Source organism: Thermobia domestica, chromosome 6 (genome assembly GCF_964235325.1).
Source record: "Thermobia domestica chromosome 6, izTheDome1.hap1.1, whole genome shotgun sequence".
NCBI classification, from domain to species: domain Eukaryota; kingdom Metazoa; phylum Arthropoda; class Insecta; order Zygentoma; family Lepismatidae; genus Thermobia; species Thermobia domestica.
This window is the reverse complement of record NC_137459.1, coordinates 258,152,635-258,167,762: the sequence shown is the minus strand read 5'-3', so window position 1 is coordinate 258,167,762 and position 15,128 is coordinate 258,152,635. Positions and strand designations below refer to the sequence as shown.

At 36.4% G+C, this 15,128-nt stretch overlaps 1 protein-coding gene across 6 annotated transcripts in view; it reads right to left on the bottom strand.

The window, feature by feature from the left end:
- The window catches only part of LOC145688482 (uncharacterized), a 28,238-nt gene extending 13,110 nt beyond the window's left edge, over positions 1-15,128 (bottom strand). The window contains exons 1-4 of one of the 6 annotated variants that reach the window (XM_081762774.1): positions 14,670-15,128; positions 7,680-7,876; positions 5,528-5,651; positions 345-436 (exon numbers count right to left, since the gene is read on the bottom strand). In XM_081762774.1, coding sequence (XP_081618900.1) covers positions 345-436; positions 5,528-5,651; positions 7,680-7,876; positions 14,670-14,724 — 468 coding nt within the window. In that variant the 5' untranslated portion in view covers positions 14,725-15,128. Of the gene's footprint in view, positions 1-344; positions 437-3,291; positions 4,426-5,527; positions 5,652-7,679; positions 7,877-11,202; positions 11,325-11,569; positions 12,762-14,669 lie in introns of those variants that run through there. The other 5 variants (XM_081762775.1, XM_081762776.1, XM_081762777.1 and 2 more) reach the window with 5 other exon arrangements.

The window sequence follows — 15,128 nt, the reverse complement described above, 5'->3', positions numbered from 1 at the left end:
TCATGCAGTATTAAAATACATTATCATATTTTGCGGTAATAGTAGTAAGAGTGACATTACTTTTAAATTGAAAGGAAAGTGGTTAGAATTTTATGCCTAAAATGTAGACTTTCCGTCGACAGCTGTTTAAAAGATTTAAGTATTTTACCACTATAAAGTTTACATATGTATCAGGTAATAGTATATACAAATGTCTGAACTTCAATACAATTTACATGCTTATAATACGCGTTGAAGAAATTTATTTTCACGTCCTATCTAAATTTGAACATAGACCAACCTACGAGGATTTAACTATAGTAACACCGCAAAATGATGCAGTGGGTCACAGTCTGAATACTTACAAAGTTCTGTAGTACACATTGTGCCTGGAAACTGGTTTCTCCTATTACATTGACCGGTACTACAGCTTGAGCCGTCTTAATTCCTCCTCTTGCTAGAAGCATATTGCAAAGAAAATGGTTATTTTATCCATGTATCTACATATATATGTGTACAGGAACGTATACTATCTTCACTCATAATTGCAATGTGAGGTACAGTATGTCAGTATGGGGTCAAGTAAAACAGTACATGGCACAGAACATTTTATTACAGAGGTAAAAAAAACATCATTAAAAAACATCTAATTTTACACAAACGTACACTTACGTATTTTACATACACATACTACATGCAAGATTGATAAAGGAATCTTTTGATACAAAATGGCGGGTCTTGCCTAATGACAGTAAGAAGACAGGTGTTAACATGATGATAGCTGCTTGTTGATCAAGCTTTATATTACAGGAACATGTAATTGTTAAAAGTGGATCCTGTATATTGGTGAGTAGTATATGTTATCTAACCAGCGTGTGCAATATCTTCATACAAAGCAGGAATTGAATTGATGTTGATATTTGAAGACATACGTTAAGCACAGACGATCTCTAACTTCAGTAACGATTTTTTTTCTTTCCTTTGGATGCACGTTTTTGGGAGCTACGTTGGACGATGAACGCCATCTTAATTCTTCATGCATACCATTACAAAGAAAAAGTGGAGAAAACTGAAGGAGATTCTCCCGTATACTCTTATCTAACAGTATTGCCAAGATGGAGGGAACACGAAGAATATCATTCGTAACCCAAGAAAATGTAATATCTCAGAATCTGGACGTTAAGAACGCAAAGATATGAAAAAATAGGCGTCTGAACATTCAATTAAGAAGGGACAGCGACGAAGAAAAGTACATAGAAGGGTCCTAACTAAACTGCAAGAACAATGTGAATTTCAATATCCATAAGTAACGCCTAACAATCATTTACAGATACCAACAATGATACATTAAGTCAGGGTAACCACTCTTTCGTGATTTCAAAATTCCGTGACATTTTCCCGGTTTCGAGAAAATCTTTTTCCTTAAGTGATCTGCAAAACGTACTTCCTAGTTCACCTCAGATCTGATCCTTCTTAATATTGGAAGTTGTGGGAAGCACTTTATCAATTGTGCTTTCTAAGCTCCCATGCAATAAATGGGCTGGAAAGTAGATGATTATTTGTAAACCACTTATAACTTATTTAACAATTTTCCAGCTCGTCGAACAAACTACAAAAGATTCGCAGAATTTCTGTTTCCGAAACAAATTTCCAGCTTAGCATGAACATAAACATTTAGATGTTACTTCTCGGGCCATGGAAATAATGCTGAACAAAGAACAAGTGCTGCTGGCAAGAAGAAAGTACCACAATGTGGAAGTTTTGATACTGTACGACATTTCACAAATGACAAGCTTCTTGTTGCAAAGCTACGTTCTTTAACATTACCAAAGACTGATGAACCTTTTCTTCGCGAGTTTCAGGGAAAGCTGGCTTAGAAAATTATAAATGAAATGGAATATTTAAGTTTAACGACCCACGGTTATGTCGGTTAGGCTAAAGGAGACGGTGATAATGAGTGAAATGAAGAAAGTGGGAGGAAACGGGAGAACCCCAAGAAAACCCATGAGCACGGTTTTTGTCCATTACAAAGTCCACACGGCGCGAGCTGGGATCGAAGCAGGGATCCTAAGCACCGGAGGTGAACGCTCGACCACTGAGATCCCGCACCCTCGAAAGCTGGCTTAGCTCTTTCCGATTGCAATTCCCTCCAGGCCAGTATATTGTCTGCTGCTGGTTGTTTTGTAAAAGATAGCGTTTTGAAGAGCCAGCGATTAGTTATGATTGATTTCAAGGAAAGTGAAAACGTAAAGTAAGCTAAGTTTGTAAACATGACTAACTTATACACCGAAAGATGTTTTACGAAAAGCCAAGACTATCGGAAAAAGACATTCTTGAATTTCGAAAAGATTGTCGCGTAGGATGTCAGAAATCTGTATTGAAAGTAATGGAGAGGTCACCTCTGGAAACCAAACTGACAAGAGCAATTTGGAGAGTATTCTATTTACAGGTTTCTGTAATTCTTGAAGTTTTAAATTTCCAAGTTTTCAACTCTCCCCTGGAGTCTTGGTCATGAAGGTTAAAAGCAGGAAGAAAAAGAACAGAAACATCAAGGAACAGAAAGGAACGGACTTACAAAGAGGACAAGATATGTGGAAAACACATTGTCAAGTGCGTCAGCTATCTGCAGATGGTCTTGAAACAAACTGAAATATGGCAGTCAGTTTGTGCGCCTTTTCTATTTCTGTTGGAAGTTTGCTAACTCATGTTATTTTTATTATAATGCCAATACTGTGAAAATTTTGTGATAACAGCCTCCCATTCGTCACTCAGTCATCCCTTGTCTAGATTTACTTTTGGTTTCGTTAAATGAATAAATAAAATTTCAAAAAAGTCTCTCTACTTCATTTCTGGCTCCAAATAAAATTTTTGAATCTTCTACCCTGCACTGCGTTTCTTTTAAATGTTTCGATAAACCTGACACCGGATTTTCGCTTTCGAATCTCTAATGTGTTCCTTCACTCTCTTGGCAACTGCATTTTATTTCGCAAATACCATATTTCTCATTGGCATCTGTGTAATAACTCTTAAATTGGGTGATGTGCTTTTCTAGCGTTTTAGGTGGTTTTAAACCTATACGTAAATCGTATTGTGTGTAGATACTATTTCCAGAGCTCCTACTGATCTGGAGAAATTTATTTCCCTGACTTCTCCCTGACCTTTGATAGGAAATTCCATGACTTTTTCATGACGTATGTCGGATGACGCTGACATATAAATAAAGAATAGATAACGGTGAATATTTATATATATGAGAACATTTATTCTATAGAGACAAATAGTAATCAACTGCTCATCGTGCATTCCACTTACCTCCCATAAAAATCTGAGCTACGTCTCATACTGTGACCATTAATGGTTGGCTAAACTGAAATTGGGGACAATTAATGTTAGAAAAAAATATATTTTATAAGACATCCCTGACTTTCCCTGATTTTCAGCCTTTTTCTCTGAGTTTCCTCACCTGCACCATTTTCACTGAGTTTTCCCTGACCATTAAGAACCCTGATTTAATGTATTTGTCAGTCTAGGAAAAATAGGCAATCCTATCCATCTTTATCCTTCATGTCTGTTTCAGGTTTATCGGAACTTAAATTCCTTTTAACCCGATTATACCAATTATTTAATAAGGAATAACAGTTAGTTCACCATTGGATGAAGATGCCGGATTTATGCGCATACTCAACACGAGGGGTGATGTGAAATTGTTCCTGTGACACTAGAAACGATAAAATTAACTTATACATTCGTGAAAGGAGAGAACAATCCAATTTGTTTATGCACCACGTCATCTGTAGGTGCGAATTCAATAACACAGAAACAGTGAAAAAATGAATGACTGGACCAAAGATGTTCTCAATACATGAATACTGGATTATTCAAGCACAAGAGCTAGGCCGTAGTACAAGATTGTAGTCTGAGTGGAGATCACAGACTTCAGGAGTGAACGTGTGTGTGTGTGTGTGGCTGTTCTGAGTAGGGTAGTGGTTAATGTATCGGCACGGTATGCCAAAGGTCCCCGTTTAGTCATTCACTTTTCACGTGACGTGTAATATTGTTTATTCACTTAAACTTACCTTGTTTATTCACAGTCAATTCTGAAATCACCACTATTTTCTTACAGGCACCTCTTCAGTGGGAAAAGAAGGTGATTTGAACAGCAGTACTAACCATTTGAAACCTTTCCTCTCATAAACATCTGAGAACGTAGGTTTTAACTTCATATTAATAACACTAGCAATATCTCTGAGGTCAATCTGAAACTTTCAAATGATAACTTTTATAAGAAGTAATAAATTTGGATTCTAGAGAAAAAATGTTACTCGTAGAGAGTAGGGGCGGTGTAACAATCGAGAGAAAGCATGGGGTCTGGAAAAAAAACCCATAGAGCTAAAACGTGGTTTGGAGAAAAGTTCCTAACGGGGAAAAATGGGGTATCGGGCGAATTCCAGAGCGGTGTTCATACGGAAAAATGAAATGAAATCTTTAAGTTTTACGTCCGACGTTTATGACGGTTAGGCTAAAGGAGACGGTGATGATGAGTAATGAATGAAATGGTGGAATGAAGAAAGTGGGAGGAAACGGGAGAACCCCGAGAAAACCCACGAGCACGGTGTTCATACTGAGTCTCCAGCGAACGAAGCTACTGTGTTTATTACAAAATTGTTTAGCACTCGCTCTAGCTCAATTCACATGCAGTATTCAATGACCTTTTAGTATACTATAAAACCCATGAATACTGACTGACTGACAACAGTGCATGCCAAACTATGCAGTTCAAACCGGTATAGCTACAAGACGAAACTTCGCATCAATAGTAATCATTAAGTGTTGAATAGATGTCTGCGGGCAGAATCCAAGAGACAAGGGTGATTTTGTTATAGGAACAGCACAAATCAACGGCTATCTTTGGAAGATAGTATCTTATATTTGCATCTAAACAGAAATACCCTGTTTCGAAACGACATAAAATTACAAATCTTCACAAAATTAAAGATACTAAACAGAATTTCCTGATTTTTCCGGTTTTCTTGGTTGACTGGTCACCGTGTAAATCGCGAGTTTCGATCATTCAGGGAAAGAAACTATCCGGAAAGCATGTAAATACGTTTATTAGGGTGGATCGAAGAAAGAAATGCAGTTTTAAAGCTCTCACCACTAAAACGATGAAATATATACAGTATGTTATAGCAGCTTTAAAATATAGGATCCAGACAGCTGTAAAACGTTGTTAAAGTAGCCAAAATTTCAACAACAATGGCCATATCCGCTGCTGCAACAATACTTCACATTAACGGTTGAAATACATACTTTGCGACGTCTTTCTCATAGATAATCAAATCCTTTCAATAATAGATATTTAGCTTTTCTGAGGCCTAAAGATACCTACTTTTGTCTCATTAATAAGGGTCATCGTTTGAGTACGGTAAAGTTACAAACTCTTCCATTTACCCTAAAATTTATTACAGAGATGATAATTTGCCATAACCATACCATTCATGTGCACAATGTAGGTTTGAAGTTGAACTGTAATCAAAGTTAAACTTACGTGGCTCCGGTGAGTTATTAACCGCTGAATCCAACACGTCTTCACAGTTTAAACTTTCGTACAAATACGTTTCAGCGCTTTCACCAGCAGCAGCGGTAATAACAGTAAAGTCACACACCTGAAACTGAAATTATATGCAGTACTTACTGAAAATAGATTCATTCGTTGTACAAAGGATACATGCCAGTTTCTGGTGATATTTCAGTTACATGTGTAATCTTTTAAAGAGATAATAGCTGTATATTTTAGCATTAAAAAGACTCGTTAATATGTTTGTTAGTTTTTGAATTAATTTCTTGGTACCAATAAATTTAGAACGTATTTTCATCTCGTGAAGCTTTTTTTTTTTTTCTTTCGGAAAATCTACCATTTTCGGCATGAAGCATCCTATAATGACTTGAATGTTATTACAAATTCAATCTTCAATACAAAGAAACGCATTGTATAATGTTTAAAGACATAGTTTCATTGAGGCTAAAAAACAAAACGAATCCACTACAAAACAAACAAACAAACAAACATACACACACACAAAAAAGTAGATCCTGTAGCACAGAAACTGATCTTAACATTTCGCAGAAATCAACGCCATGCGTCTATCTAAATATATATCATGTTAGCCATAGCTTCGTCGTCACAGCATTCTTTTGGACTAGAAAGTCGAGAATACAAAGAGGCCACTGAATAATCCACTCTTTCCTCACAGTAGAAATACTCGGTCAGTGTTATGTGTCACAAAGTGAATTAAGGCCCTCACCAAGACAATAACTACATAAATAAGTTTTGGAGAAGCGAAAAGAATGCATCTTGAAAGATAGCTATACGTTGGATAAATAGCATCTTGAACCATAGCTACACGTTGGATAAATATTTTCTTCAACTCCGTATCGTATTGTAGAGAATATTTTCTTCCAATTGATCGCTCTATCAAACAAGTAGAACTAGAAGCGTAATGTCGATAGGCGTATTTTACAAATGACAAAAAAAGATGATATTTTTCCAAAAAGTCTACCTGTAGCATGGTATTTTTTCTAAACGACGATGCGTGGCTGATGGACCAATATCTTCCAACAAGATAGAAATAGCCTATAGGCAATTCTGTCATACTGAGATATGGTCCTTTCAACATGTTAAGGAACACCGTCCCGAAGATGTTGCTCACAAAGAAAAAAAAAGTTTTAGGTAAGTAGATCAAAAACCAAACAACTAGTATGTTGCACTGTGGACTGATTTAAATCAGGGAGATATACAGGAAAAAAATATCACGGAAGTCATTTCACCTTGATATCTAATACTAAAATTCATGTATTTGCAATACTGTCCTTCCTATAAAGATCAGTATTTCAGATATAGTTCCGACAATAAGATAATGTGCAAAGCTTAGTGGGTTTTAATAACGTGCTTTTTTCCAGAATGGCGCAGCCTGAAAAAAGAAATTGTCGCAAAACCTGTCACGTATAATCATATGCAGTTTCAAAGTTATGAATATTTATCTGAAAGTAGATCCTATCATAATCACTTCTGAGATATGTGTCCGGAGTTCTACTTTTAACATTCACTTGAAGATGCTACTGAGATACAAGATCAAACGCTCATCCATATTGCAGTCATTCCATGTCAAATCAACACTAAGCTTGAACCTTTCAGATTCACTTAACTTTTAGTACACGGTGAGACAGAAGTCCATTTTTTTTTTTTTTTTTTTTTTTTACTTTTAAACATATTTTTGAAAATTGCCCAACCCCACAAAAAATTCCGCAGTTTTATATACATAAGTTGTCATAAGTCCGTAACCCTCAGTCATATAAAACTAATTTCCGGCCCATTTTAAAGTTGTTGCAATGCCCTTCAGTTGATATGCAACACAAGAGAGTCTGTAAATAAAAACAAAATTACAGGAACAATTATGAACTGATTGGAGCTAAACTTAGTACAAAAATGAGTACATATTGTACCTTACTTGATTGTCATCAGTGTGATCCAACAGTTATGAATATTAACAAATGAATTAGATATTTTCGCTTTTAGGAAATGCGCTGTATTAAAATTAGTGTATTGATAAAGTATCTGTTATTACTAATTGGGGAAGCTCGAACAAATACCCTAAAAAACGTACTTAGTTAATTAACTGTATTTCTGCTGAATTTCGTACCTCATTAACAGAAGAACTACTACTTTCCGTTGTTTCTGACACTGGAGTGGAACAAGATATCGGCTGGTGTAATTTCATATCCTCCTTATACTTCTCGTAGCTCTTCATAAATCTAATTCGTGGACCCACCTTTGGGATTAACTCCTTTATAAGATCCGGAGTGAGATGTTGGAACGTGTCGTCGTCAATTTCTTCATCTGTAAATACGAATTCAGTGATGATTTTTAAGGTATTAAAACTGGCCCTTGAATCAAAGTAATGATAAGAACAGACTTACGGTGGGCACAAAAAATGTTCATACATTTATCTCAAATTGTTCAACCGTTTCCTTCTGATGTGATCAGAAACAACAGGCAGCATTGCTATCAACATGAAGAAATCATAGGAAATGCCCTCTTCTTTCCCTTAAAATGAGAATTCTCAAAACCACTGGGACACGCGTCCACTTATATTTAATATGCAATTAATCTTTCAAGTTTCATCTTCGTAGCTTGAAAAGATCGTGAGATAGTCAACTTTTCGTACCAATTTTGACTTTCCAGCTCCCACTTAGAATACGCACTTTAATCAAAGTAACATCATAAATATCCTGGTCGAAATGTTAATTTCAAATGATCTAATCGTTTTCCGCCATGCAACTAAAATAAGATCCTACTATAAAACGCAGGGTTGGCAAAAACCATGGTTTTTATTAAAAAAAAACCAAAAAAACCGTTTTTTTTGGTTTAAACCAGGTTTTTTTGGTTTAAACCAGGTTTATATGGTTTAAATGATTTGCTCTATATATTCATATCATATATGGACAAAAATAAGTTTGTTTCGCCTTGATGTTATTATGCAACAACCGGGTTATGCTGGAAGGGGTCACATAAGCTTAAAGCGGAATAAAAACCGCTTCTCGAGTTACATCCGAGAGAAATTGTCCTCCATTTGAACTCGGAACCAGGACTAATTGGCCACAAATGCGATACGTCTGCCGACTCACTCACGAAGGAATCCTGATAAAAAAAAAAAAAATACGTTGTACTGATCTTTACATGCTTCTTAATATAACTGTCAAGAGTCATTTCAGAAGGACAAAAAGATAAACAGTTGCACAAGTGAAACCATTACACAGAATTAATTACATATGAACAATTTCAAAGTACGACGGAGTACAGAAGAACTAATCTAGTTCAAGTTAGTTAACAACGACTTTTATTCGTACAAATTAAAGAAATAATCAGTAAGAAAAGTGATTAAAGATACGAATTATTTGAGTCCACTTTGGCTCAGACTCATTTATACATAAATAGATACCAAAGATACTTCTCATTTCACTAAATGCCTCTCGTGGGGTCTGTATGACGCCCCCCCCCCACACACACAAAGTACGGCATTTTCGATGTATTTTATCAATAGTAAACATTGAAACGAAACAATATTTAGAATTTTTCTTCGATTACAATTACATAACAATAATAATAACTACAAAAAATCACAAAATAAACATTTATAAACTTGTAAAAAAAAAAAAGTTGCTTTTGTAGTATAATCTTTTTGAGTAATGAATGGGGAATTTAGGTCTGAATATAATACGAATAATATACGGGAGTGAAACGTGGTAACCCACAAATGTGTGTTCATCAAGATTTTACAAACACTTACACTTTTACGAACATTTTTTTGTTTTTTGGTTTAAACCAGTTGGTTTTTTTTTGAAAAAAACAGCTGTTTAAACCTTGGTTTAAACCATGGTTTAAACCACCTTGGTTTAAACCAGCCAACCCTGATAAAACGTACACTGATTCCCACGTTAGTTCAGCCACTAAGAAGCTATGGGTGCTAAATGAACACTAAAAGCCTTCCTGTTTCAACTGACATCCTAATCACTACTCGCTTTGCAAATGAGATAATTTATAGGGCCCCACCGGGAATCGATACCTGGACCCCTTGATTACAAGGTGAAAAACAGATCTAATCTAACCTATTGATATTTTTAGGTAACGCTGTACAAACAAAGTGGCGGAACAAGTTTACTTTATTGGGTATCTCAAAAGTGCTTCAAAAATTACTTCAAATGTAATGACGGGCAAATATGTAAAGCGGAGGCAGATTTGCGGGCTGAAAGCCAAAAGGGGAGGAGTATTTTTATCGTTGGGTCCTCAGGGTAGCCGCTTTCACTTTCTTCAGCATCGCCATGTGACTAAAACGAAACTGTAGCACAAAAAATAATAATTTTGCCATTACTACTACACACGACTGTATTAAATATACGTAAATAGGATTACTGTTTTCGCAAACTATGTTGTCGATTGGCCTACTTAGAGTAGATTTGGTTACGTCCAGGTAGGCCCCAGATACCTAAACAAACACTTTCTGTTACCAGAAATAATTGTCAGAAAACACAAAGCAACCTATGCTAGGTGGCCGATAAAAAGCATGAATTTTACTTAACTCGGGCAGAGCAGGGCGAAAGTGGTAGGCAGGCGGGTTAGCGCGGGGCTGCATCCGTAGGGAGCAATCATATCAGCGATGGTGGGTATACGCATGAACTCCTATTTATTATCTGTAAATTAACTTTTACATACTGTTGATTGTCAGGAAAAACGTACATATTCATTTTAATTTTTTCACCATCAAAATTTAATATCGTATTTTACCTGTAATGTTCCGTTTGGTAAAACAGTCTGTAGCAGTCCGTAAATAATTAATGTCCTAAATTAATCAATGTTTCAGATATTCAATGTTTAAAATAATAAAAGGAAATACTACACCAGGAACAACGAAATTTTCCAACTCCAGCAAGTTCTAGAACAAAACTCATAAAAACACAAGGCATTACTGCTGTATGCCAGACCACACGAAAATAAATAAATAAAAAAAAGATTATTACTCAATATCTCCCCCAAAATACTAGGTTGTGACCCTGGCTTACTTAGTAGTGCTTACTGTTCGAAATACAGTGTGGACGTATGACATACAAACCAACTTGTGCAAGGTGGACTCTAAAAGCACGAATGTCATCTAACCGCGTTGGGCAGAATTGCGGCAGGTGGGCGCCAGCGATAGCGATCGGGTGCGTACACAGGAGCAGGCGCTTCAGCGATGGTGAGTATACGTATAAATGAGGATAGAGGAAAACACACACTATACGTCATACAATGCATGACTTGTGTGCAGAATAGGCGAGGGGGGGGGACTAAATGCGATTCAAAAAAGTACAAAATTAAATGTTAGATATTGCTCTTTCCTGTGGTTTGAATTCGTTTCCACACATAAACTGTTCGACTGTTAAGTATACTATGCCCATCACACAACTTTAAGAATTTCCACTCCTTATTTCCGTATAACCTGATAAAACTCAAACACGATATGTTACACTTCTGATTTACACACCTTTTTCACACTGCCTTTCCCATAATCATAACAAGTGTACCTCTCCGCTAAATAGTCCATTTCGCCTCAATAGACACTGCCCCTTACAACATCAAAAACAACTAAAAAGAACAAGTATTTTGTTAACTTCAACTATTCCCCTCACCTTACTTTCAATCACCCTTCCACATAAAGCAAAATAAATTCTAGAATTCATCTGGTAAAATTTCTAAGATTGGTCCGCCGATACAGCAGTTAACTCAAAACTAACTATTATATCGGAATTCTTGTAGCAAAAACAAGTTAAATAATACATTAGTTTTTATGAGCTTGAGGTAAAAAGCTCTCCTAAACTCCAACAGTATAAATTACACACACATACACACACATACATATATATATATATATATATATATATATATATATATATATATATATATATATATATATGACCATAACTACATACCCATAAAACTCACATAGATAAATACAATAAATACAATTCAGCTGCATCTCTCATACATATTACTTACTTCTCACTAAAGTACAAAATTGCAAACTGCATAACCAATCTTATCCACAAAATTGAAAACGTACTAGAAAACTGCAAGGGTTACTAATACCACAAACTTATTTTCTAACATCCCACCATCGAACCGATTTTTATTATTTATAATGTTTGTGTTGACCCTGGCTTAACTTGGATATCATACACCCCTGAGGGCGGGGGAGGGGTATAATCGAAGTAAAAATACCAAAATCGACCAATAGATAAAACATATAGTCCAAATGAACACAAATTTGTGTGGCCAGGCTCGTGCACGTTCACTAGAGAGTCTGAACTTACGCGATCATTATCCTTACCATCCCTTTAATTATTATCGGGTGCGTTCACAGGAGCAGGCGCGTCCGCGGTGGCGAGTATACGTATAAATGAGGATAGAGGAAAGCACACTTTATACGTCATATAATGCATGACGTATACGTCATATTAGTTTGGTGTTGTTAAATATAGTAGTATCAAATTGAAAATAACAAGACAGAGATGTAACGTCAACAGCTAAACGTATACGCGAGTTAGCAAGAGATCGCAATAATCGAGGAAAAGATGGCTCTGGCAGTCTTTTGAAATGGTTAATTATTTCAGAAATATAGGTTTTCTGAAGCTTAACTTTTGTTCAATTGTTTTCCGTATGAGGAAATTAAGTAGCAAGCTCTGCGATCGAGTGCTGAAATATAAAAATTCCTGTAATATTCATCTTGTAAATGAGACTGCCAGAGCCACCCGGTGCTCGATACCACAATGCGCATGAGTTCTGACTCTCTAGTGAGTGTGCACGAGCCTGGCCACACAAATTTTTGTTATTTGGAGTAATATATGTTTTATTTTCTGGTCGTTTCTGATATTTTTATTTCATGATTATACTCCCCAACCCGAGGGGTGTAAGGTATCCAATTTTAACCAGTGTCAACTCAAGTATCATAAATAATGAATCGATTCCAGGATCGGGTGTTAGAAAATAAGATTGTGGTACTAGCAACCCTTGCACTATTGTGGATGGCCTTGATCGTTTCGAATTTTGTGCTTAAAATGGACAAGCTGCATAAGCATGTATGCCACCTAAATTAGAGACATTACTCAGAAAATAACACCAAATATAACATTAGCTATTAAAAATATTCATTTAATCTCAAACATTGCATTCAATTGCGCTCCTTTGGGGGGCGCGGTGGCTTAGTGGTAGAGTCCCGGGTTCGATCCCAGCCTCCGCCAAGTGAACTTTGTGGTGGACAAACACCGCGTGCGTGGGTTTTCTCGGGGTTCTCCCGTTTCCTCCCACTTTCTTTATTCCAGCATTTCATTCATTACTCATCATCACCGTCTCCTTTAGCCTAACCGGCATAAGCGTGGGACGTAAAACTCAAAGATTTCATTTCATTTTCATTTTCTGTTCTAAACGTTGCGTAAGATTGACATGTATAGCAAGGAATGTGGAGCGGAATTGAAATGAAATCTGTAAGTTTTACGTCCCACGTTTATGCCGGTTAGGCTAAAGGAGACGGTGATGATGAGAGATGAGTAAAATCGTGAAATGAAGAAAGTGGGAGGAAACGGGAGAACCCCGAGAAAACCCACGCACGCGGTGTTTGTCCACCACAAAGTTCACTTGGCGGAGGCTGGGATCGAACCCGGGACCCCAAGCACCAGAGGTGAACGCTCTACCACTCAGCCACCGCGGCCCCAATACAACTAGAAGAGATTAGTTATATATATATATATATATTATATATATATATATATATATATATATATATATATATATATATATATATATATATATATATATATATATATATATATATATACGAACCAAAGGAATAGATTCACTGAATCGAAAAAAATGAATGAATTGCTAAAAGAAAGTATGGGAATTGTTCAGTTTTGGGGACGGGGGCAACTTTTCAACCGAATTTTTGCGATATTCTATTCACATTCGGTTAGGTTAGGTTAATAACATTTCATTCCGAGGTAACGTTAGCAAGTGAAGGCGGGTTAGAGCCCCGCAGTACATATTGTTTTCTAACTTTGTTAGTGTTGGCCCCATCGCTAAACAATTACCGAAAATACATGCCCAGATGTATTTTAGGCTTTACGACGGATAAAATAAGGGAGGGCATACGAAGGATGACTCCCTTAGTTACCCTTTCCCACTGATGTATATTCACCATCGTTCACGCGCCTCATCCCTGAGAACGTAGCTTCGGCCTGCCCTGACTCGGTTACATAGGGTAAACATTTAGGCTTTTTAGTGGCCGCGTAGCACAAGCTCGTTTGTTTTTTGGAACTGTAATTTTTATGCAATACACGCGCAAGCCGTATTTATACACAAATCGTAAAAGATGTATAATTTTTCAACAGTTACTTCTGGTGGCCCAATTGAATTTTATCTGTGCGAAGTAGCTTTTCATGTCGCCCAACGCAAATGTTTTAGGCTATAATAAGAAGGAAATTTGTGGGATATAGTATACGACAGTGCCTCATCATTTAGCGAGGACTCACGAAGTGCAGTCTTTTAAGGATTATTCATTGAGGATATAGGAACTTGAAAATGAGGTAACAAGGCGACTTTCATTTAATTACTGAGTAATATAAAATAAAATGTACGTCGGTTTGCGTTGTGTTATGGTATGCGAAGAATAATAATGTGCCATTGTACGTAGTGTATGAGTATATGTGGGGGATTTGAAGCACATATCGCATGTCACGTGCACGTGGATGCTTCTTACTACTTCTAAATGTAATAAAATCATTTTTATACGTAGTGCAACAGTAGGAAGTATCCACGCGCATACATCATGAGGTACTGTTGTATACCATTACCAATTTGTGAAAGAATTATATTTTCCCAACAATTATTTCGGATGGTCTACCGAAAGTAAACGTACACGATCCTAAGTACGGGATATACAGTTTAAGGACAGTAATGCTCTTTTTTCCGTAAAAATTATACTTGCTAAGATGACCCGAGTAATTTGCTAAGTGAACAGTTGTTAAGATTGAATAACTTGACCATTTCTTTAATAACATCTACTTTAACATATATTAAAAACTCAAAACAAATAAAGCCCTACCTTTGAATATCTTGATGTATGTGCTGAGATTATTTCTTTCTAAGAATGCCTCCATACTCCTTTCGTCAAGGGTCGAAGCAACATCCCAATACAACAAAAACAAACTCTTCCGCGCCAGGTCAGCCTGGTTGCCTGGTTGGTTCAACTCACAGTATTGCCAGAGTAGCACACTCGCATTTCATGTTGTGTTCAAAGGACAAAATATGAACAATACACATTGTGCACGCAACTATAAAATGATTAACTATATTTTATAATTCTCACAACAAAACCGCTATGATTATTAGAACACAGCACCAGGTTGTTTCACAAATTTTCTCAGTTGGAGCAGCAATTTACTTTGACTATACCGTTTAACTATAATTTTATTGTACACGTAACCCATTTTGTTTTTTGCGTGTGTGAATCTGATTTCTGACGACAAACTTAAGGCGCTTTAGCACAAAATGCACATGGGAG